The following is a 25,903-nucleotide window of genomic DNA, read 5'->3' as shown; positions in this document are numbered from 1 at the left end:
TTCAACTGTAATGTCAATACCATTGTAAAGCACAATTTCTCCCATTTCCAACAGAATCAATTACATGACCTAAACGCTGCCCGTTTCTGCATAATTCTAGAAGGCAATGAGCTCCGTCGGGTCTTTTTAAAAATGGCGGGTGGGGAAGCGAAACTAATGCGTGATAGTGAGAAGGAGAGATGTTGGGTGGGAAAATTGCTTTTTTTCACTCGATCTGTCCAACTTATCACCTTATCGCCTCTAAAATGTAAATTAAACACTATAAAGAGTTTATATAATGTGTCATTACATACCTATTTGAAGGTTTGTGTCGAATTTGAATCGGGTTTTTAGGGCGGTGCTAAAGTGATCTTAGAAGTTAACAGCGGCTTAGAGAATGATAATCGCATGCAATGATGACGAAAAAAATTACTAGGTATCCCCCCTCACCCCCGTCACTGTCCATTTCTTGTTTTTAAGGGATGAGAGAAGTGCTACACCTGGTGGAGAGAGATTGTAAGACAGAAATAGTTGCTTTATGTGTGCTGTACGTTACGACATGACACGTCAAGATGTAACAGAGGGTCAGTTATTTTCAACTTTTCTCCACTACTATAGAGCCATTACCATGTCAATCAACGCTTGAATAGAAACCTAGTTTACACCCCCGATTTTGACGTCAACACAGTCACTACAGTCACATTAGTTTTCTTTGTAGCCTCATTTGTATGTTGCGGTTGCGCACATTTGTATGGAATGGGGTGAGTTTACGTTAGTCTTGAATAAAAATGTATTGGTTGAATTGTTTCCATTACCCATTTAGGCAATTTCCACATGAATAAATTGGCAACAGCCTGTATGCCCTCTCACCTATCTCTTTCATGTCTCAGATAGCCTGCAAAGGTCAGCATGGATACTAGAATGCAATAATTGACTAATATTTTCCATAATAATTCTCATGTGCCAACACGTCGCCTAGGTCTGTGCACTCCTGTAGATCTGAAATAATTGGATGGCGAAACTTGCCAGCCAACCATAAAAGCAAGGTGAAGCAATTCAGGCATTCTTGAAAGTCAGAACAATCCTTGTCTTGCAAAGAAACATTCTTTTTATAGATTTTTATAAAATAGATGTTGCAAGCAGTATGCATTTAGAATTGTGAAGTTGACCTTTATAGTCAACCTACGTGATGACAACACTTTCCCCGCGTACCTTCAAAATTATTCGGCAATCATCGTTTATTAAAAAAACGTGTTTTCCATCATCATTTGCCGCAACAAAGAAAGTTAGACAAAATAAATATCCTGTAAAACGAATTCATTTTTTGTTGATCTTTAGAAAAATGTCTCCAATATCTACCGTTTTCATTACACATTGCAACGTTTTTTTTTACAACATTTATTTTGTTTAATTAACCTGTGTCAATGGAAATCTACCTAATGGTATCCATGGTATTCATCCCTTTGCCCTGTTGCCGACTTAATTGGCACATTTTGTGCTTAACGAACCAATGCCAGTATTGCATTGCTCCTTCATCTCGTCATTTTTCACCCATTGATTGCCATTTGACTGTCATTGAATTTCAATGTTTTGATTTAAACCCAAGGATAACATCATTGTATACATCTCAAATGCCTGTCATTGTGTTCGTAGGCTGAAGGCGTGTATATATACTTAGTGACACAATTGAAGTTTGGACTCTTGGATTACACCTGTCATCAACATTAACATTGTTATATAACAGCAGTGGTACAGTAATCTGGCCTGCTCCTCTATGGCTCGATACAGCGAAGAGCTGTATGTGTGTGCGTGCGCTCTGAACCCACGCTGGTCTATAGTACAGGAAGCTTCGCTTAGTAAGATGATGCATCTCAATATCCTTTTCCTGGAAAATGTGTACTATTTAAAAAATAAATTGATATGTATTGTTTTGTTTGGCAGGTGCATTCGGATTTCCGGGATATCTTTTGTGATTTGATTCGGGGACCAGAACCTAAAGAGGCTATCCATTCAAAACCTGAGACCAAAGGTTATTGTACAATTTTTCAGAATGGAAAAAAATGGAAAAACAAAAAGCTGTTTAGCCTACACTATACATCATTACTTTTAAGTGGCTAAATCAATTAAGTATATTTTTTAAATCATTATTATGATTATTTGCTATCAAAATTCAATCAAATTGCAAGGTTATTATTATTTTTCCCCATACATCTATATGCATACCAGTTTCACAAAGTACATGCACATAGCAACTTTTTCAAACTGGAAAGCCTTAAAACCCTTGTTACTCCTTTTCCCATCCTCATATTTTACACAATCTGAAATCCAGAAAGAAAACATCTACAGACACAAACCATGATAATACAAAATCTGCTATTTTAAAAAAAGAAACAAAAATTAAAAACACTCATTTGATGACTTCTAATGCACATGCTAAGATTGGCAACAATATTTTGGCATGATGTTCTGTAAATAAATCATTTTACTTGTTTTCCTAGATAGAATTGCTTATAGAAAATAATACCTGATGCTTTTTAAGTCATTTCAAAAGCACTTAACTGCAATCATTTTAAGTTAAGGTGAAACAGGCATACTCACTTTAAAAAAATAGCATATCTCCATTACAATGCTAAGTGTGCATCATTTGGTACATTGTTACCAAGATCCTATACTATTTGAATGAGCTGGCAATGAGGAAAGTTGTGATAACATCTGATGGTTCTGATTTGTATTTCTCAGATGGGCCAATTTCCTGGGAAAATAAGTATCCATGCTTCATGCGTTGAATCCCTCACAAGAAAAAAACACACAATTCATGTCCAAAAGGTTTTCCATTTCTTTCCGAAGCTCCTTCCTCTTCTATCAATCCCTATGAATCGCTTCAATATATTGTATCTTTATACCAACCAAAAGAGAGAAAAAAAAAGAAGTTCTAAAATAAGATTTGGTTAGGAGCAACATTGGAGATGCATTGTACTTGTATATAAAAAAGGAAAGCTAGGAGTTGTCTGTGTAGATGAGCCAACCCAGTCTGATGATCTGTTCTATTTCAACGTTTTATCATTTAGGAAAAAACATTGAAATGCAACACATAGTTCAAAACACTATGATGCACTAGGCTCAGATGGATTTCCTTCTCTTCATTAGTCGACGATTGTCTGTGAAGCTGTGGAGGCCTGGGGAGACTGAGCTAATGGGCGAGGGGAAGAAGCTGTTCTTTAGGGTGCTGGGAGAGATCTCCTCGATGCGGTACGACAACGAGTGAAAGTACTGGTGGGGGTTCAACTGGGAACTAAAGGAGTTCTGGTGGGAAAAGGCACATTCTATCCCTCCTCCTCCACCCCCCATCACTCCCCCTCCTCCCATCTCTCCCCCACAGCTACCAAACTCATGTGAGTGGTAGTTCATGCAGGAGCAGACAGATGGCACATCGTTGACCTCGGCGCAGAACTGGCCCTGCGTCTCCCTGCGCCTCCTCCCTGCACCTCCTCCTCTCCCCAGCGTCTCCTCCTGAATGTGGATGATCATGCTGTTTCTGTTCCCCGCCAGCGAGGCCCTCTCCTCTGCGTCCCGCCTCTCGTCTTCACTGTTCATGGTCAGGAACCTCAGCACCACCAGGTTGAGGAAGGCTCCTATGACAGTCAGGCCCACCAGGATGTACATGAAGCTGAAGGCCACGTACAGGGGCCTCCGCTGCAGGGCCCGGTTCTTCTGCAGGGCCACAAAGTCCCCGAAACCGATGGTAGTCAGTGTGATGAAGCAGTAGTAGTAGCTCTGGAAGAAGCTCCAGTCCTCGTAGTGGGAGAAGGCGGCCGCCCCGATGCACAGCGTCCCGATGCAGGAGAAGAACCCCACCGTCACCATGTTCTCCATGGAAACGTCGGTGATGCGCATGCCACAGCACTTCTTGATGCGCTTCAGGAGGGACTTGACGAAGGTGTTCATCCTCTCGCCCAGGCTCTGGAACATGACCAGGGTCAGGGGTATCCCCAGGACGGCATAGAACATGCAGAAGGCCTTCCCCGCGTCTGTGCCGGGAGCTGCATGGCCATAACCTGCAGGGAGACAACAGACCACAGTTACCAGGATGTAATGGTACAGCAGCATGGTAGAGCAGCATGGTCATACCCTGCAGGGGAGAGAAGACACAGACAGTGATCAGGACCTAACATCTATGGTACAGTAGTATGGCAATAACCTGAAAGAGAGACAACAAACCAGAAACCGGGACCAGTATGTTACAGCGATGGCTGGATAACTGCCAGGGTTGGGCTCAATTCACTTTTCAATTCAGTTCAATCAGCAAGTCAAATAGCTCATTCATTTCCTCAATTGATTGAATTAAAAATAGAACTCAGCCCCACCCAAGCCAATCTATCACCAACTCAACTGTCCCAGTTGGCTTTTAGATTTGTTTACAGATAATACCCAGCAAAAAATCTCCAAAGCATCTTGATGTCCCTTTGCCAAGATGGCTTTTGAATAAGAGCTGAGCCCCACAGACAGGGTCGATATTGAATAAGAGCTGAGCCCCACAGACAGGGCCGGTATTGAATAAGAGCTGAGCCCCACAGACAGGGTCGATATTGAATAAGAGCTGAGCCCCACAGACAGGGCCGGTATTGAATAAGAGCTGAGCCCCACAGACAGGGTCGGTATTGAATAAGAGCTGAGCCCCACAGACAGGGCCGGTATTGAATAAGAGCTGAGCCCCACAGACAGGGTCGGTATTGAATAAGAGCTGAGCCCCACAGACATGGTCGGTATTGAATAAGAGCTGAGCCCCACAGACAGGGTCGGTATTGAATAAGAGCTGAGCCCCACAGACAGGGTCGGTATTGAATAAGAGCTGAGCCCCACAGACAGGGCCGGTATTGAATAAGAGCTGAGCCCCACAGACACGGTCGGTATTGAATAAGAGCTGAGCCCCACAGACAGGGCCGGTATTGAATAAGAGCTGAGCCCCACAGACAGGGTCGGTATTGAATAAGAGCTGAGCCCCACAGACAGGGCCGGAATTGAATAAGAGCTGAGCCCCACAGACAGGGCCGATATTGAATAAGAGCTGAGCCCCACAGACAGGGTCGGTATTGAATAAGAGCTGAGCCCCACAGACAGGGCCGGTATTGAATAAGAGCTGAGACCCACAGACAGGGCCGGTATTGAATAAGAGCTGAGCCCCACAGACAGGGCCGGTATTGAATAAGAGCTGAGCCCCACAGACAGGGTCGGTATTGAATAAGAGGGCAGCACAGAAATGGGTCCAGTCATTCATCTGAGTATGGCCCAATGATTATAAGGTTGTCCAATTAGTGGGAACTTTCCTCTCCCAGTCCTGTGAGCTACAGGGAAGTGTGGGAAATGTAGGAGTTATTGGATGAGGAAGGAGTCGTACAGGAGCCAATAAGGCTTTTAGGATAATTCAACTTTATCTTTAGGCCTGCAGTTGCTGACTCAAAGACACACACACACACGCACGCACGCACGCACGCACGCACACACACACACACACACACACACACACACACACACACACACACACACACACACACACACACACACACACACACACATAACCCCAACCTGTGCTCATAACTAAAAAGATAATAATAGTGTTGTTGATGGTCCAGATATGGAATATGATTAGATCTAACACAGATGTAGGGTAGGCTATACATGCTTTACTATACAGTACAGTACATGAGTGGTTTTGAATATGAATATGAAAGGCAATGCTGAGAATACATGTTCCATGTCCGTAATCCATTTCTGCTGTATCCCTAACAGACATAGTATGTAGGTCTAACTCACAACAACCGAAGCTGTTGCCAAATAACACCCACCATTCTTTTCCATGGAAACAACTGTTTTGACCAAGATACATTACTCTCCTACTATTTTTCACAGACCCGTTGTAACCTGAACTAGTCTATTGGCCTTTATGTTTCTTGACTATTGATTTCATACATTCCCTGATGGGCATCCACCCACTCAAGCACGTGAGGAATGATTATATTTATAGGCTCAGGACAAGATCTATCTGATTTGTAGCAAGCAGGGAATGGGATTTTATGTGCATATAAAGTGTGCTCCCGTGACCCAATATGCTTTACTCCTGCAGCTTCTCTGGACTAGATTGAGTAGGTAGCAGATTAGGGCACACGGTTCACAGTGTTGCATTATATTTAGACTTATTTAGCAAGCAAATGGAAGGGAAAACTGTTTTGAAGATCTACGCTAATATACAGAGCCTTCAGAAAGTATTCACACCCCTCGACTTTTCCACATGTTGTTGTGTTACAGCCTGAATTTAAAATGGATTCAATTGAGATTTTGTGTCACTGATCCACACACAATACTGTCAAAGTGAAATGAAGTTTTTAGAAATGTTTACAAATACATTTTAAAAAATGAAAAGCTGAAATGTCTTGCGTCAATAAATATTCAACCACAAAGACCAGGGAGGTTTTTCGATGTTTTGCAAAGAAGGGCACCTATTGATAGATCATAAAAAAAAAACATGTGGAGATTGAATATTCCTTTGAGCAAGGTGAAGTTATTAATTACACTTTGGATGGTGTATCAATACACCCAGTCACCACAAGGATAAAGGTGTCCTTCCTAACTCGGTTTCCTGGAGAGAAAGGAAATCGCTCTGGGATTTCACCATGAGGCCAATGGTGACTTTAAAACAGTTACAGAGTTTAATGGCTGTGATAGGAAAAAACTGAGGATGGATCAACAACATTTTAGTTACTCCACAATACTAACCTAAATGACAAAGGAAATAGAAGGAAGCCTGTACAGAATGAAAATATTCCAAAACATGCCTCTGGTTTGCAATTAGGCACCATAGTAAAACTGAAACAAATGTGGCAAAGAAATTCCCTTTATGTCCTGAATACAACGTTTTATGTTTGGGGCAAATCCAACACAACACATCACTGAGTACCACTCTTCATATTTTTAAGCCTGGTAGTGGCTGCATCATGTTATGGGTATACTTGTCATCATCAAGAACTAGGGAGGTTTTTAGGACAAAAAGGAAAACCTGACTCAGTCTGATTTCCAACAGACACTGGGAGACAAATTCACCTTATAGCAGGAAAATAACCTAAAACACAAGGTCAAATGTACACTGGAGTTGCTTAACAAGACGACATTGAATGTTCCGGAGTGGCCAAGTTACAGTTTTAACTTAAATCGTCTTGAAAATCCATGGCAAGACTTGAAAATGTCTGTCTAGCAATGATCAACAACCATTTTAAAAACAATTTTAAAGAGAATAACGTGCAAATATTGTACAAAGTTCTTAGAGACTTACCCAGAAAGGCTCACAGTTCCTATCGCTGCAAATGGTGATTCTAACATGTTCTGACTCAGGGGTGTGAATATGTATGTAAATAAGACATTTCTGTATTTCATTTTCAATACATTTTCAAACATTTCTAAAAACCTGTTTTCACTTTGTCATTTTGGGGTATTGTGTGTAGATGGGTGAGAAAAAAAAGTCCTAATCCATTTTGAATCCAGGCTGTAACACAATAAAATGTGGAATACATCAAGGGGTATGAATACTTTCTGAAGGCACTGTATCTCAACAGATACAAAACTTTGAACTGTCTTCCCCCAACATGAGAAACCAAACATGATCATTTACAATTAATGTACACATAGAAAAAACGAAGGTCCGGTTTCCAGGACCAAGATTAAGCCTACTCCTGCACTAAAGCTCCATGAACCCAGCCCTTCTGCAACGGAATTCCTTGTGGGATATATACAAATGATTAAGTATGTTGTTCCACGAGGTGAAACGTTTAGCACTATGAAGATAGCCAACAATGTTACGCTGAAAAAATGGTGTAACGGCAGCTACGACTGTGCCCTCATTCATATCTTTAGTTCTTCATGTTCCTACCCCAGTCCTCTCAGTGATACAGGAGACATGCGGTATTCATAAAGGTATTCATAAAGGTATTCATAAAATGAACAAACTGCATTATTAACCCAGAGCCTGGTACACTGTTCTGTCTGAACAAATGAAACACAGTTATTCTATCAGACTGATTCTCATATTCCTCCTCGAGTTTTCTTAAAAGTGTATGTCAAAATTCTCCAAGCAGCCACCGAAAGAGTTGGTTGGCTCACTTGCATCTGATAGCAGAAAGGTGCACATCTCACATTGTCAGTAGGAATGTATCTAGCTCCGTTGTGCACCACATCAGTGAACCTCCACAGCTCTGTGTCTCTCAACACAGACAGAGAGATGACTGAATGTGTCGTTGAACACCTGCCAACTAGGATGTAGATCAGTTACAGTGTATGGTGGTGTGTTGATGCTGATAGTAGAATTGTGATATTCATAAAAATACAACTAGGGCCCCAATCACAACACTGATTCTCAGTTCCAGCAGCATTTACTTTGACATCTCCAGCTTCAAAAGTCCATGAGAAGCACCTTTGTTACAGCAGCTAGCTTTTAGATGTTACTAGAGATGCCCTGTTTACACTCCACCCCCTTGCTGTGCTGCTCCCCTTGCCAGTGTTAATTAATCACCTTTAGATGGATGTTATTGATTTTATCACCCTCATCTTCATCAGCTCTGTATTCTGTCTTTCAATCAAGTTGGGAGAACACCTTCTAAGTGATTAAATGGATTTTCTGAGACCAAACGGAGAGCCAAAACCAACACAAGTTGTTTGGGCATTAAATCAAATCAAATCAAATGTATTTATAGCCCTTCGTACATCAGCTGATATCTCAAAGTGCTGTACAGAAACCCAACCATTACCAGGAGGATTGTGAGGATGTTCTTAACAAAATTGCTTCATAACATTTCATTGCAACTATAAAGACAGGAGCTAGCTAGATAATGTTATTCATAGCCTATTTATAGTGTTTTTAAAAAAGTGAAACATCTCTGGATGGGTCTTTCCAGCTATTACATCGTGTACACCTTCTAACAGCAGCAAGCAGCTGTCTTCGTTCCCTCTTGCACATTCAACAGCCTAATTAATATTGATTTTAATGGCTCAAATTATTCCTGGGGAGTAATCAGGGTGGTACTGAGTTACATTGGCAGACAGACATGACAATGAATGGATAAATCATATTTGATTTGTGGCACTACATTATGACTGTGCTGAAATTGGCTCAACACCGTCGACTAGGTTATTGATTAATACGTGCGTCTGTTACTGTACTCTTACATAACCGAACCATCAAAGCTGTCCTATTTAATACAAAGGCACGTATTAGATATTGATACAATTATCTTTACCGCTTCAGACACTGTGTGTGTGTGTGTGTGTGTGTGTGTGTGTGTGTGTGTGTGTGTCCACTTTGCTCCTTCAGAAACAAGTACCTCTGTCTCCCTCACTCAGTTCCACACAGAGTATCTGACCATCAAACCTCATGTCATCTGTACTCAGTCTCACAAAGAGAACGGGATAAGGACCATGACACATTGGTAAGCTAACAGGATGCACTTCTCTAACGTACAGTATGCATCTTTAATTAAGACGTGAAGAAACCCACTGACCCCAGAACTGCTGTTACCAATGTCCTTGAACAGATTCAACCATAATAGGGGAGAGGTTGGACATGTAGCTTTTCTGCATTTCTCTCGGTATTAGACTCTGAGCTTTAACAGTAAAACATCAAGTCCTGCTACTGACTAGAGGAACAAAGAGACGAATGTATGCTCCTTCCCTCTGTCCCTGCACATGGTTTGAAGGTATTTGTTTCTATAATAACAGTTATGTACAACCATGCTGTAGTGCTTTCCTAATAAACGAGTGCATCTGTAAATATAGAGTACAGTAAAATATTGTCTCATTTTGCAAGATTGTCAGACCAGAGGGATGGTTTTCTAATTGTTGTAGTAATGACTTGGTTCATAGAGTATATACAGTCTTCTATGAGCTGGCCTGCTAAAGTGCCTGTTTGATGTTGGATACTTGGTTTTGTGTTGCTGTGTTGGACTCTGTGATTGGATACTTTGTGTTTTGTATTAGTGCTAGACTCTGATTGGATACTTTGGGTTTTGTATTAGTGCTAGACTCTGATTGGATACTTTGTGTTTTGTATTAGTGCTAGACTCTGATTGGATACTTTGTGTTTTGTATTAGTGCTAGACTCTGATTGGATACTTTGTGTTTTGTATTAGTGCTAGACTCTGATTGGAGACTTGCTGGACTAATTTGTTTGTCCTGCTATAACGACTCCATTACCAGTTGTTGTCAAGGGAACCAACACATTTATTCTGCTGAGCAGAGACCTGTGTGTCTATGTGTGTCTGTGTGGGTGGGTGTGGGTGGGTGCCTGAGTACGTGGGTGTTTGTATGTGTTTATAGATGTGTAAGGGTGATGCACTTGACTATACAATTGCTGAATACTCCCCTGAGCCTTTATATTTAGCAATTTAACATGACACTTACAAGACTTCTATACAAATCCATACACACTATGTTGGTCAAGTCAAAGCGTGTGATACCTCTTTGATATCAGCAAACATCATGGTGCTAATCCTGTATCTCCTCATCTTTGCTCAAATATTTCAAGGCAAGATAATCAAATCAGATCAAATGGTATTGGCCGCATACATATATTTAGCAGATGTTATTGCAGGTGTAGCGTAATGCTCGTGTTCCTACCTCCAACAGTCAAACAATTCACAACAATACACACAGATCGAAATGTAAAAGAACAGAATTAAGAAATCTATAAATATTAAGATGAACAATGTCAACAGAATATATACAGTACCAGTCAAAAGATTGGACACACCTATTCATTCCAGCTTTTTTTTTTTATAATAATAATATAATAATAATAGTGAAGACATCAGAACTATGAAATAACACATATGGAATAATGTAGTAACCAACAATGGTATAATTGAGATTCTTCAAAGTAGCCACCCCTTGCCTTGATGACAGCTTTGCACACTCTTGGCAGTCACCTGGAATGCATTTCAGGTGCATTACTTTAAGACATGAAGGTCAGTCAATCCGGAAAATGTCAAGAACTTTGAAAGTTTCTTCAAGCACAGTAGCAAAAACCATCAAGTGCTGTGATGAAACTGGCTCTCATGAGGACCGCCACAGGAAAAGAAGACCCAGAGTTACCTCTGCTGCAGAGGACAAGTTCATTAGCGTTATTTGCACCTCAAATTGCGGCCCAAATAAATGCTTCACAGAGTTCAAGTACCAGACAATTCTCAACATCAACTGTTCAGAGGAGACTGCGTGAATCAGACCATCATGAAGAAACCACTACTAAGAAAAGAAGAAACAACCACTGAGAAACCACTACTAAAGGACACCAATAAGAAGAAGAAACTTGTGGCGGTGCTTTGCTGGTGACACCGTCTGTGATTTATTTAGAATTTGAGGCACCCTTAACCAGCATGGCTACCACAGCATTCTGCAGCGATACTCCATCCCATCTGGTTTGCACTTTGTGGGACTATCATTTGTTTTTCAACAGGACAATGACCCAAAACACACCTCCAGGCTGTGTAAGGGCTATTTGACCAAGAAGGAGAGTGATGAAGTGCTGATGAGTTGGAGTGCAGAGTGAAGGAAAAGTAGCCAACAAGTGCTCAGCAAATGTGTGAACTCCTTCAAGGCTGTTGGAAAATCATTCCAGGTGAAGCTGGTTGAGAGAATGCCAAGAGTGTGCAAAGCTGTCATCAAAGAAAGGGTGGCTACTTTGAAGAATCTAAAATCTAAAACATACTTTGATTTGTTTAACTGTTTTGGTTACTACATGTTTCCATATGTGTTATTTCATAGTTCTGATGTCTTCACTATTATTCTACAATGTAGAAAATAGTAAAAATAAAGAAAAACCCTGGAATGAGTAGGTGTGCCCAAACTTTTGACTGGTACTGTATATATATACTGTATGTGATGGAAGGTATAGACATTATGGATAGTATGTGGATAAAATATTTTGTATATATGTGGAATACGTAGTATAGAATAGTATTCGCCAACAGCTGAATAGGATGGCATCGACTATATATTAAATGAGTAAAGCAGTATGTAAACATCATTACAGGGACTTGTGTTCCATTATTAAAGTGACCAGTGATTCCATGTCTATGTATGTAGGGCAGCAGCCTCTAAGGTGCAAGGTTGAGTAACCGGGTGGTAGCCGGCTAGTGATGGCTATTTAACAGTCTGATGGCCTTGAGATATACACTGTTTTTCAGTCTCTGTACTGTACTGTACTGTACTGACCTCACCTTCTGGATGGTAGCGGGGTGAACAGGCTGTGGCACAGGTGGTTGTCGTCCTTGATTATCTTTTTGGTCTTCCTGTGACATCGGGAGCTGTAGGTGTCCTGCTGTGCAGGCACTGTGCCCCCGGTGATGCGTTGCGCAGACCGCACGACCCTCTGGAGAGCCCTGCAGTTGCTGGCAGTGCAGTTGCTGTACCAGGCGGTGATACAGCCTGACAGAATGCTCTCAATGGTGCATCTGTAAAATTCTGTTTGGGTCTTAAGGGGCCAAGCCAAATTTCTTCAGCCTCCTGGGGTTGAAGAGGCACTCTTGTGCCTTCTTCACCACACTGTCTGTGTGGGTGGACCATTTCAGATTGTCAGTGATGTGTATGGCGAGGAACTTGAAGCTTTCCACCTTCTCCACTGCGGGCCTGTCAAATATGGATGGGGGCGTGTTCCCTCTGCTGTCTCTTGTCCATAATCAGCTCCTTCATTTTGATGACGTTGCGGGAGAGGTTGTTTTCCTGGCACCACTCCCCCAGGGCCCTCACCTCCTCCCTGAAGGCTGTCTCATCATTGTTGGTAATCAGGCCTACTACTGATGTGTCGTTTGTAAACATGATGATTACGTTGGAGGCGTGCGTGGCCACGCAGTCATGGGTGAACATGGAGTACAGGAGGGGTTGCACAGGGTGAGGTTCAGACCCAGGGCCCAGAGTTTAATGATGAGCTTGGAGGGTACTATGGTGTTAAAGGCTGAGAGTTAGGCAATGAACATAAGTATTCCTCTTGTCCTCTTGTCTGTGGACCTATTTGGGCGGCATGGAAATTGAAGTGGGTCTAGAGAATACAAAACCCAGCACAGTGCTACTCATAACACCTCTCACACTGAGACGTTGGTGAACCTGCTTTCCATGTCATTCCTAACCATATCAAATGTCTTGTAATGTATGCACGCATGACTGTAAGTCACTTTGAATAAAAGTGCCTACTATCGAGGCCCCTCGTTGGTGTGCAGAGAAGGGTTAATTACTTGAGTAGTTGATAAAACTGATGTATTTTAACTTGTCTGTTCTGGGAGGTTAATCCACCTCACATTATTCCAGTGGCCCAGAGACATTAATTGCCTGTGAGCCATGGAATTATAATGAAGGTCAGGACAGGAGAGTTCGACTGCAGGATAGGAGGTGGAGCAGCAGTTAGACTGCCGAACACCTTGTGGATCTCTTTCTGAGGACCTGTCACCAGTCGCCACACTGGCAAGAGCTAACTAACTATGAGTTAACTGTCTGCACTCCAGAACAGCATGTGCAGAGAAGACACTCAAACACTCCCTCCATGACTCTGGCTGGCTCTACGTTGACACAACGGCCCAGAAGGAAGTATCCTTAAAATCCACAATAGGAAACTTTAATTTCTGTTTGTTTGTAGTTCTGGAGAACCTGAGAGAGAGGTAGAGAGGAAAGCCAATGGAGATGAACTGAATGACATGAAATATCTCAATGGCAAAATAGTATCAATAGCCCCTCATTGCAATTGCTGTTGCTTGATATGGAAAGTTCAGTATGTGTAGTCTATAGTAGACTAATGCTTTGTGAAGGATGAAGCCCATGCTTGGCAGTATTTGTTTAATAGATATAGTTTCTCTACAATGAAAGTACAAAACCAATATCTTTCATCTCAGTTTACACAAACCAATATGCAGGGACGTACACACACAGTCGAGTGCGCACACAAACACACTCACACACACACCAGGATGTTAAGATATATACAGTCTTACCTGCCGTTCAAATATCAAATTTGATCAAATCTTATTAGATAACCTTCTTGTCTACACCCACTCACCCACTCACCCTTTCTGCCCTACATCTCCTGTGAGGCACACACACACACACACACACACACACACACACACACACACACACACACACACACACACACACACACACACACACACACACACACACACACAATTGTCTCATTGAAAACACAGGGGTTGGGTAGGTTATTATATTACAGCATTAAAGCACAGGGGACTCATTCGTCCTTTAACAACAACAAAGGGAAGAAAGACTTATAATGATGTTTTACTCATTTCCACCGTCTGAACACATGCTGGAAGCATCAGGCTTTGAAGTGTTTGGTCTGAGGCATGATTTGTTTGTCTTTCTCTTGCTGGGTGTCTGGTGCTCCTAGACTGATGCCAGAAGGGCCACCCTGAGTTACTAAAGAAACACACAAACGAACACGTTGGGGTGTGAGGTGTCGCAGATGGTTCAACACAGCACTCGGCACTAGGATAGCCAAATTCCGGGAACTTTCAATAAATTCCCTGGTTTTCCAGAAATTCTGGTTGGAGGATTCCGAATTTCCTGCTTATTCCCTCCTGATTCCGGGAATCTTCCAACCGGGATAACCATGGAATTTATTGAACGTCTTCGGATGCTTGCAAGCCAACTCAGCACTAATACAACGTTCACAGAGGGATATTGAAGAGCAGAGGTAGTAGGATAAAGAAGGAGAGGGGAAGGAGCAGGGCAATGATGTAGTGTATATCTCTGTTTTACGTATATTCAGCATATACTGGAGCTCTGTTCATGAGGCATTATCATTGTTGTCTTTTCATGCAAATATACCCCAACACCTTCAAAGTTATCGTTGAAAGATGTGTGCAAGGGGACCAGTAATTCACTTCTACAAACAGTAGTGCTTGTTTCAACGTTTACCGATCAAAGACCGAGGTGGAGCTACTGCCATTACTGCTTACATCTGCCAAGGGTAACGCCCCCTTACCCTTCTCAAGGTGAGTGAGTGGACAAAACTGTGAAAATGCCTCTAAATTATAAGAAACTATCAAATAAACTGATACTGAAGCTATTTACAGAAACAGCTACACAGACAATTAGAATGTTCAGCAATAACAGAGTTGGTGTTGGTAAGTATTGATGCTATTTAACCAGTGGGGTTGAGTATTGATTTTATAGAGGTTGAGTATTGATGTGGATGTCAATCATATCAAGGTCAGTAATTTGTGGCAGTGTGGCAGACACAGTGGCGAATACGTTATTAGTAAAAACAAATTGAGCCAAAATAACATTATAGATTTCAGTATTATTCTGAGGCTAATTCGATAATGGATTTCAGAATCCGATGAGAAGCATTTGAGTGAGAATACTCTCTCTCTATTCCTCTGTCTATCACATTCTCATTCACACACACTCACTCACTCACTCACTCACTCTCTCTCTCTTTCTCTCTCTCACTCACTCATCACTCACTCACTATCTCACTCACAAACACATACTCACTCACTCTCTCCTTTACTCCTTCACTCCTTCACTCACTCACTCACTCACTCACTCACTCACTCACTCACTCACTCACTCACTCACTCACTCACTCACTCACTCATAAACACACACTCACTGATGCTGTCATTTAACACAGTGATCTCAGAAGCCAGGGTGGTACCTCCTCCAGGGTTGTACACCACCTTTCCTAGAAACGTGTCAGGCCAGACTGGAACACTGTGAATTATTGTGTACTTCCTCATCCCTTCCAGCCTCCAGTGAGTTAGTAATGTATATGACATAGTGGACCAGTCTGTGACATAGTGCCCTCCTCTGACTCCCTAGTGCCTCTACTCTGCTGCTCAGCTGATTGGTTGCATATAGAGCCACCATGTCTCCCACTGTGCCATATTCAGCTCTGATTAACAGACATGGAGCCAGAGACAAGGGAAATGAGTAGAGCTCTGCTCTGTGGAATATTACCAATTTATCAGAGCTCTCCCTGTGTGTGTGTGTGTGTGTGTGTGTGTGTGTGTGCGCGTGCATGCTCTCTTTTCTCTCTCCCCCCTCTCTATCTCTGTACCTAGCCTGCCTCCCAGTCCCAGTTGTCACTGTGGAAGGTCTACAGGTCTATTGATGCTCAGTGCCCAGCACCACACTAAGGTTGTTAAGTGCTGCTAAGCAACAGGAGGTTGGTGGCACCTTAATTGGGGAGAACAGGCTTGTGGTAATGGCTGGAGCGGAATCAGTGGAATGGTATCAAATACATCAAACTCATGGTTTCCATGTGTCTGATGACATTCCATTTGCTCCGTTCCAGCCATTATTATGAGCCGTCCTCCCCTCAGCAGCCTCCTCTGATTTACACAAAGTACTCTCTGACCCCCCCCCACGCCCCTCGCCCCCCTTTCCACTCATAATGAGGAGCTACTGCATGTGGCCTTAGCCAGTAGTTAACCTTTCATCATACAATGACCTGACATTACATACAGGTTGTGTACCTTCTTTTCTTCTCTTGGTATTCTCCAGGTAGGTTGTAGTGTTATAAAGGTATTGGTATGATAAATCTCCTGTTGGTAACTAGTCTGATGCTGACAGGTTGTAGTGTTATAAAGGTATTGGTATGATAAATCTCCTGTTGGTAACTAGTCTGATGTTGATAGGTTGTAGTGTTATAAAGGTATTGGTATGATAAATCTCCTGTTGGTAACTAGTCTGATGTTGATAGGTTGTAGTGTTGTAGTGTTATAAAGGGATTGGTATGATACATCTCCTGTTGGTAACTAGTCTGATGTTGATAGGTTGTAGTGTTGTAGTGTTATAAAGGGATTGGTATGATACATCTCCTGTTGGTAACTAGTCTGATGCTGACAGGTTGTAGTGTTATAGTGTTATAAAGGTATTGGTATGATAAATCTCCTGTTGGTAACTAGTCTGATGTTGATAGGTTGTAGTGTTATAAAGGTATTGGTATGATAAATCTCCTGTTGGTAACTAGTCTGATGCTGACAGGTTGTAGTGTTATAAAGGTATTGGTATGATAAATCTCCTGTTGGTAACTAGTCTGATGTTGATAGGTTGTAGTGTTATAAAGGTATTGGTATGATAAATCTCCTGTTGGTAACTAGTCTGATGCTGACAGGTTGTAGTGTTATAAAGGTATTGGTATGATAAATCTCCTGTTGGTAACTAGTCTGATGTTGATAGGTTGTAGTGTTATAAAGGTATTGGTATGATAAATCTCCTGTTGGTAACTAGTCTGATGTTGATAGGTTGTAGTGTTATAAAGGTATTGGTATGATAAATCTCCTGTTGGTAACTAGTCTGATGTTGATAGGTTGTAGTGTTATAAAGGTATTGGTATGATAAATCTCCTGTTGGTAACTAGTCTGATGTTGATAGGTTGTAGTGTTGTAGTGTTATAAAGGGATTGGTATGATACATCTCCTGTTGGTAACTAGTCTGATGTTGATAGGTTGTAGTGTTATAAAGGTATTGGTATGATAAATCTCCTGTTGGTAACTAGTCTGATGTTGATAGGTTGTAGTGTTGTAGTGTTATAAAGGGATTGGTATGATACATCTCCTGTTGGTAACTAGTCTGATGTTGATAGGTTGTAGTGTTATAAAGGTATTGGTATGATAAATCTCCTGTTGGTAACTAGTCTGATGTTGATAGGTTGTAGTGTTATAAAGGTATTGGTATGATAAATCTCCTGTTGGTAACTAGTCTGATGTTGATAGGTTGTAGTGTTATAAAGGTATTGGTATGATAAATCTCCTGTTGGTAACTAGTCTGATGTTGATAGGTTGTAGTGTTATAAAGGTATTGGTATGATAAATCTCCTGTTGGTAACTAGTCTGATGTTGATAGGTTGTAGTGTTATAAAGGTATTGGTATGATAAATCTCCTGTTGGTAACTAGTCTGATGCTGACAGGTTGTAGTGTTATAGTGTTATAAAGGTATTGGTATGATAAATCTCCTGTTGGTAACTAGTCTGATGTTGATAGGTTGTAGTGTTATAAAGGTATTGGTATGATAAATCTCCTGTTGGTAACTAGTCTGATGCTGACAGGTTGTAGTGTTATAAAAGTATTGGTATGATAAATCTCCTGTTGGTAACTAGTCTGAGGCTGACAGGTTGTAGTGTTATAGTGTTATAAAGGTATTGGTATGATAAATCTCCTGTTGGTAACTAGTCTGATGTTGATAGGTTGTAGTGTTGTAGTGTTATAAAGGGATTGGTATGATACATCTCCTGTTGGTAACTAGTCTGATGTTGATAGGTTGTAGTGTTATAAAAGTATTGGTATGATAAATCTCCTGTTGGTAACTAGTCTGAGGCTGACAGGTTGTAGTGTTATAGTGTTATAAAGGTATTGGTATGATAAATCTCCTGTTGGTAACTAGTCTGATGTTGATAGGTTGTAGTGTTATAAAGGTATTGGTATGATAAATCTCCTGTTGGTAACTAGTCTGATGCTGACAGGTTGTAGTGTTATAGTGTTATAAAGGTATTGGTATGATAAATCTCCTGTTGGTAACTAGTCTGAGGCTGACAGGTTGTAGTGTTATAGTGTTATAAAGGTATTGGTATGATAAATCTCCTGTTGGTAACTAGTCTGATGTTGATAGGTTGTAGTGTTGTAGTGTTATAAAGGGATTGGTATGATACATCTCCTGTTGGTAACTAGTCTGATGTTGATAGGTTGTAGTGTTATAAAAGTATTGGTATGATAAATCTCCTGTTGGTAACTAGTCTGAGGCTGACAGGTTGTAGTGTTATAGTGTTATAAAGGTATTGGTATGATAAATCTCCTGTTGGTAACTAGTCTGATGCTGACAGGTTGTAGTGTTATAAAGGGATTGGTATGATACATCTCCTGTTGGTAACTAGTCTGATGTTGATAGGTTGTAGTGTTATAAAGGTATTGGTATGATAAATCTCCTGTTGGTAACTAGTCTGATGTTGATAGGTTGTAGTGTTATAAAGGTATTGGTATGATAAATCTCCTGTTGGTAACTAGTCTGATGTTGATAGGTTGTAGTGTTATAAAGGTATTGGTATGATAAATCTCCTGTTGGTAACTAGTCTGATGCTGACAGGTTGTAGTGTTATAAAAGTATTGGTATGATAAATCTCCTGTTGGTAACTAGTCTGAGGCTGACAGGTTGTAGTGTTATAAAGGTATTGGTATGATAAATCTCCTGTTGGTAACTAGTCTGATGTTGATAGGTTGTAGTGTTATAAAGGTATTGGTATGATAAATCTCCTGTTGGTAACTAGTCTGATGTTGATAGGTTGTAGTGTTATAAAGGTATTGGTATGATAAATCTCCTGTTGGTAACTAGTCTGATGTTGATAGGTTGTAGTGTTATAAAGGGATTGGTATGATAAATCTCCTGTTGGTAACTAGTCTGATGTTGATAGGTTGTAGTGTTATAAAGGTATTGGTATGATAAATCTCCTGTTGGTAACTAGTCTGATGTTGATAGGTTGTAGTGTTATAGTGTTATAAAGGTATTGGTATGATAAATCTCCTGTTGGTAACTAGTCTGATGTTGATAGGTTGTAGTGTTATAAAGGTATTGGTATGATAAATCTCCTGTTGGTAACTAGTCTGATGTTGATAGGTTGTAGTGTTATAAAGGGATTGGTATGATAAATCTCCTGTTGGTAACTAGTCTGATGTTGATAGGTTGTAGTGTTATAAAGGTATTGGTATGATAAATCTCCTGTTGGTAACTAGTCTGATGTTGATAGGTTGTAGTGTTATAGTGTTATAAAGGTATTGGTATGATAAATCTCCTGTTGGTAACTAGTCTGATGTTGATAGGTTGTAGTGTTATAAAGGGATTGGTATGATAAATCTCCTGTTGGTAACTAGTCTGATGTTGATAGGTTGTAGTGTTATAGTGTTATAAAGGTATTGGTATGATAAATCTCCTGTTGGTAACTAGTCTGATGTTGATAGGTTGTAGTGTTATAAAGGTATTGGTATGATAAATCTCCTGTTGGTAACTAGTCTGATGTTGATAGGTTGTAGTGTTATAAAGGTATTGGTATGATAAATCTCCTGTTGGTAACTAGTCTGATGTTGATAGGTTGTAGTGTTATAAAGGTATTGGTATGATAAATCTCCTGTTGGTAACTAGTCTGATGTTGATAGGTTGTAGTGTTATAAAGGTATTGGTATGATACATCTCCTGTTGGTAACTAGTCTGATGTTGATAGGTTGTAGTGTTATAAAGGTATTGGTATGATAAATCTCCTGTTGGTAACTAGTCTGATGTTGATAGGTTGTAGTGTTATAAAGGTATTGGTATGATACATCTCCTGTTGGTAACTAGTCTGATGTTGATAGGTTGTAGTGTTATAAAGGTATTGGTATGATACATCTCCTGTTGGTAACTAGTCTGATGTTGATAGGTTGTAGTGTTGTAGTGTTATAAAGGGATTGGTATGATACATCTCCTGTTGGTAACTAGTCTGATGTTGATAGGTTGTAGTGTTGTAGTGTTATAAAGGGATTGGTATGATACATCTCCTGTTGGTAACTAGTCTGATGTTGATAGGTTGTAGTGTTGTAGTGTTATAAAGGGATTGGTATGATACATCTCCTGTTGGTAACTAGTCTGATGCTGACAGGTTGTAGTGTTATAGTGTTATAAAGGTATTGGTATGATAAATCTCCTGTTGGTAACTAGTCTGATGTTGATAGGTTGTAGTGTTATAAAGGTATTGGTATGATAAATCTCCTGTTGGTAACTAGTCTGATGTTGATAGGTTGTAGTGTTATAAAGGTATTGGTATGATAAATCTCCTGTTGGTAACTAGTCTGATGTTGATAGGTTGTAGTGTTATAAAGGTATTGGTATGATAAATCTCCTGTTGGTAACTAGTCTGATGCTGACAGGTTGTAGTGTTATAAAAGTATTGGTATGATAAATCTCATGTTGGTAACTAGTCTGATGCTGACAGGTTGTAGTGTTATAAAAGTATTGGTATGATAAATCTCCTGTTGGTAACTAGTCTGATGTTGATAGGTTGTAGTGTTGTAGTGTTATAAAGGGATTGGTATGATACATCTCCTGTTGGTAACTAGTCTGATGTTGATAGGTTGTAGTGTTATAAAGGTATTGGTATGATAAATCTCCTGTTGGTAACTAGTCTGATGTTGATAGGTTGTAGTGTTATAAAGGTATTGGTATGATAAATCTCCTGTTGGTAACTAGTCTGATGTTGATAGGTTGTAGTGTTATAAAGGTATTGGTATGATAAATCTCCTGTTGGTAACTAGTCTGATGTTGATAGGTTGTAGTGTTATAAAGGTATTGGTATGATAAATCTCCTGTTGGTAACTAGTCTGAGGCTGACAGGTTGTAGTGTTATAAAAGTATTGGTATGATAAATCTCCACATTTTACCCAACAGGCCCTCCTTAACCAACTGTCGTGGAAAACCAGCTTTTTGCTAGTGGTCTGTGGCCCCCTTTTGACTCTTGGGGCCCGGATCATTAGTCTCTGCCTGGCCCCTGACTTACCCCTGTCTTCTCCAGTTGGAGGGCTGTTCGGCCGGGAGGGAGCTCCGCAAACCAGACAGATACTGCAGAACAGTATCTGCACAGAAGGGAGGGAACTGCAGTGGAAAGGGTCATAGTACGGCTCTCTTTCTCTCTATTTCTCCTAACTGCATGAATGATAATCACAGTACATAAGCATTCACATGCTGAACATTTGCCAGAATATCAAATCAAGCTTTATTTATATAGCACATTTCAGACATGGATGCAACATAATTCGCTTCACAGGAAAAAACGTAAATAAAATGTAAATAAAAACAGATATTTACTACACTCAACATCAGAGGATAAAAAAGCGAAATAATGACAATACAAATTGAAAGATTAAAAAGCACCCCAAAGAAAAGCTGAGCTAAAAATGTGTGTTTTAAGACCACTTATAAATATGTCCACAGTTTTGGCCCTCCCTCAGGTTCCCTGGCAGGCTATTCCAAAGGCTGATGGCATAATAACTAAAAGCTGTCTCTCCATGCCTCTTGGTCCTGGGCTTTGGGATAGTTAAAAGGCCAGAGGACCTGAGGGACCTACTGGGTACATCACTTCAAAGCATGTCTGACATGTATCGGGGTGCATGATTGTGGACTGATTTAAAAACCAACAGAAGAATCTTAAAATGTCGTCTAAAACTCACAGGCAGCCCGGGCAGAGACTTTAAAACCGGTGTAATGTGTCTGGTCTTGGTCAGTACCGGTGCTGCAGCATTCTGAATGTTTTGCAGTTGGCTTTCTGGGGTCGACCAGACAGGAGAGCATTACAGAGGTCAAGCCTGTTTTCAATAAAAGCATGGATCATTCTGTCGGTATTAGCCTGAGAGAGAAGCTGAGAATTTGGTTCAACTTAATTGTAAGTAATAAGTCGCACATTTTTCAAGAAGCTGGAACGTATAACAGGGAACATCTTTCGCATACAGACGCTTCTAATAGTAGGTATTCGTGCTCACGCTGCACACACAGGGTCTAATTCTAAGCTACTGCTCACATTCTACGCTACTGCCCGTTACCTCACACTTCTGGATGTTGTGACTATCACTGTTCACATAGGGCTATTTATAGTTCAGCTTTTTGCACAGTGACATACAAACACACACTCACACTCACACACACACAAGCGATGCCATTCCCTGCTGTGAACTGCAGGGGGAGCTGTGAGCACAGTGTTGATCAACTCTGGGGTTTATTGGGCTATGCAAGCCATGAAAATCCACTGTACTGCAGCCCTTCCGTGTGTGTGTGTGTGTGTGTGTGTGTGTGTGCTCTCTTCTACTACTGTGGCTCTATTGTTTTCCAGCCTCTCGGGACACACCGTTTAGAATCACAGACACCACTTGTAGAGCACAGCATGCTTTAAACCGCCAGAGCAGTTCCTTCTGTGGCGACTGGTAGAGCTGATTTCACTGTTCCCACCACCATGTCTCTGGGGAGAACGTCTAATGTGGTTGTGGTAGGCCAGTCTGCTTTTACAAGGCAAACTGCTGTACCAAACTACTGCCTATTAATGAACAGAAAAGGTCATTAAGTGAGTGCTTACATTCGTCCTATTTCACACATGTGAATTGGACATTTTTTTTTTTTTTTTTACATAGCCCACTCCCCTGAGACACCCTTGGAAAGCAGGGTCAGAGCCAGGAATCAGCCATTATTGATGGCAGCCCAGGAGCAATTAGGGTTAAGTGCCTTGCTCAAGGCCACATTGACAGATTTTTCACCCAGTCAGCTCAGAGATTTGAACCGGCAACCATTTGGTTACTGGCCCACACCTAACCACTAGGCTACCTGCAGCTCCAGAGATAAGGCATGGATAGGATAGCATAACTACTTGAGTCCTCCCATCACATAGATAAACCATATAGGAGGCAACACAGAGCAAAAGTAGTGACAACATCAACACATGTTGGGTAAACAACATGGACATGAGACACCACATACACATTTTAGGAGAGGAATGCTTGAGAAGCAGAAGGTAGTGAGCTGAGACCTAGCTGTTAGGCATTGTTGTGGTCTGCTGCTGGCTCACCCGATGAGGTGGGGTGGTCAGAGTGGACCAGGGGAATTAACTTCATGGCTCAATAGCCTACTCGGAACCAGAAGAGGAGCAATGCTTAGGTGGGTCGGGGGCACAGAGCACGGGAGGACTGGAGGCTCAGGACTGGACCTAATGGGCTAAATGTCACAGCTCTTAATGCAGCCACACCCACGGGCCAGGCTACCCCAACCCCCAGATCAGACTGCTATGTAAAGATCTGTAATATTCCAGTTCAGAGAAAGTTCTGTGGGAACATGTTTGCTCAGTAACGATGATGATAATGAATAGAAGGTAGAGTATTGCAGGATTCCTCTCCATCCAATCACCCCCTGCTGTCTCTGGTTTCTCTCTGGTTAAAGACAGTGATTTAACACTTGAACTCAAGTGTTGGGGAAAACAAGTGTACCTTTTGGCTTGTGTTAGGTGTTATCTCCTGGCACGTAAACCAACACTTTAAAGCATCTGGACCGGTACTGAGATGTATGAACAACGAGTAGGAACAACATTGAAAAAATATATTTAATGAATTCATCTTATTCCCTAACAACCCTAGCCTTGAAACCTTCATATTAAAATAACACATCAAATGCCATTAAATACATAATCTTGTACTTATCCAACCATACTTATAAAAAATACATTCAAATAAGCAGGAATATTTCAAAACTGTTGCATAACTGGCGTTAAAGGGGTACTGATATTAATAATGCATAAAAAATAAGTCGTCATGTTTACTATATTGATTTATGCACTTTAAATATTGCATTATGCCTTAAAACATATTTAACGTTTGATATACATTGCCTTGCAAAAGTATTCACACCCCTTGCATTTCGTCACATTTTATTGTGTTACAAAGTGGGATTCAAATGAATTGAATTGCCATTTTTGTCAACAATCTACACAGAATACTCTGTAATGTCAAAGTGGAAGAAAAATTCAAACATTTTTTTTAAAAGATTAATCAAAATAAAAAAATTACTAAAATAAAGTAATTGTGTAAGTATTCAGCTCTCTGAGTCAATACATGTTAGAAACACGTATGGCATTGATTACAGCTGTGAGTCTTCTTAGGTAAGTCAATAAGAACTTTGCACATGTAGATTGTGCAATATTTTCCCATTATTATTTTCAAGCTCTTGCCATAGATTTTCAAGCAGATTTAAGTCAACTGTAACTTGGACACTCAGGAACTGTCTTCTTGGTAAGCAACTTCAGTGTAGATTTGGCCTTGTGTTGTAGGTTATTCTCCTGCTGAAAGGTGAATTCCTCTCCCAGTCACTGGTGTAAAGCAGACTGAAGAAGGTTTTTCTCTAGGATTTTGCCTGTGCTTAGTTCCATCCCATTTATTTTTATTTATTTATTTATTATACAAGTCAAGCATACCCATAACATGATGCAGCCACCACCGTGCTTGAAAATAAGGAGGCAATTACTCAGTGATGTGTTGTTGGATTCTCCCCAAACATAAGGCTTTGCATTTAGGCAAAAAAAGTGTATTCCTTTGCTGTGTTTTTTGTTGTTGTTACAGTATTACTTTATTGTCTTGTTGCATACAACAATTATGTTTTGGAATATTTGTATTCTGTATATTTGTGGTCTTGTCACGCCCTGACCTTAGAGAGCCTTTTAATGTCTCTATTTTGTTTGGTCAGGGTGTGATTTGGGGTGGGCATTCTATGTTTTGTTCTTTATGATTTTGTATTTCTATGTTTTGGCCGGGTATGGTTCTCAATCAGGGACAGCTGTCTATCGTTGTCTCTGATAGGGAACCATACTTAGGTAGCCCTTTTTCCCTCCTTTCAGTGTGGGAAGTTAACTTTGTTTGTGGCACATAGCACTTAAGCTTCACGGTCGTTTTTGTATGGTTTTGTCGTAGTCATTCAAAATAAAAGGAATATGTACGCTCACCACCCTGGGCTTTGGTCTACTTCCTTTGACGGCCGTGACAGGTCTTCTTTTCACTCTGTCGTTTAGGTCATTATTGTGGAGTCAATGCAATGTTGTTGACCCATCCTCTGTTGGATCTGTAGCTGTTTTAAAATCACCAATGGCCTCATGGTAACATCCCTGAGCAGTTTCCCACTGTTCCCCGGGCACGAAGACGTGGATGTCGGTTAAGGCAGCCCCCACGCACCTCTCTGATTCAGAGGGGGTGGGTTAAATGCGGGAGACACATTTCAGTTGAATACGTTCAGTTGAATAACTGACTAGGTCTCCCCCTTTCCCTTTCATTTTCCTTCATTCCAGTCCCGCAGCTCAGTTCAGAAGGACGACTGTATTTTAGATGTGTA

General features: G+C 40.8%; 1 protein-coding gene across 1 annotated transcript in view; it reads right to left on the bottom strand.

Moving 5' to 3' along the window:
* Window positions 1-260: 260 nt before the first annotated feature.
* The window catches only part of LOC110488194 (potassium channel subfamily K member 9-like), a 42,265-nt gene continuing 16,622 nt past the window's right edge, over window positions 261-25,903 (bottom strand). The window contains exon 2 of the mRNA XM_021560301.2: window positions 261-4,034. Within this exon, the coding sequence (XP_021415976.2) occupies window positions 3,100-4,034 (935 nt within the window). The 3' untranslated portion in view covers window positions 261-3,099. The remainder of the gene's footprint in view (window positions 4,035-25,903) is intronic.

Source organism: Oncorhynchus mykiss, chromosome 32, assembly GCF_013265735.2.
Source record: "Oncorhynchus mykiss isolate Arlee chromosome 32, USDA_OmykA_1.1, whole genome shotgun sequence".
Classification (NCBI taxonomy): domain Eukaryota; kingdom Metazoa; phylum Chordata; class Actinopteri; order Salmoniformes; family Salmonidae; genus Oncorhynchus; species Oncorhynchus mykiss.
The sequence above is the reverse complement of the archived record's forward strand: the minus strand, read 5'-3'. Positions and strand labels throughout refer to the sequence as shown.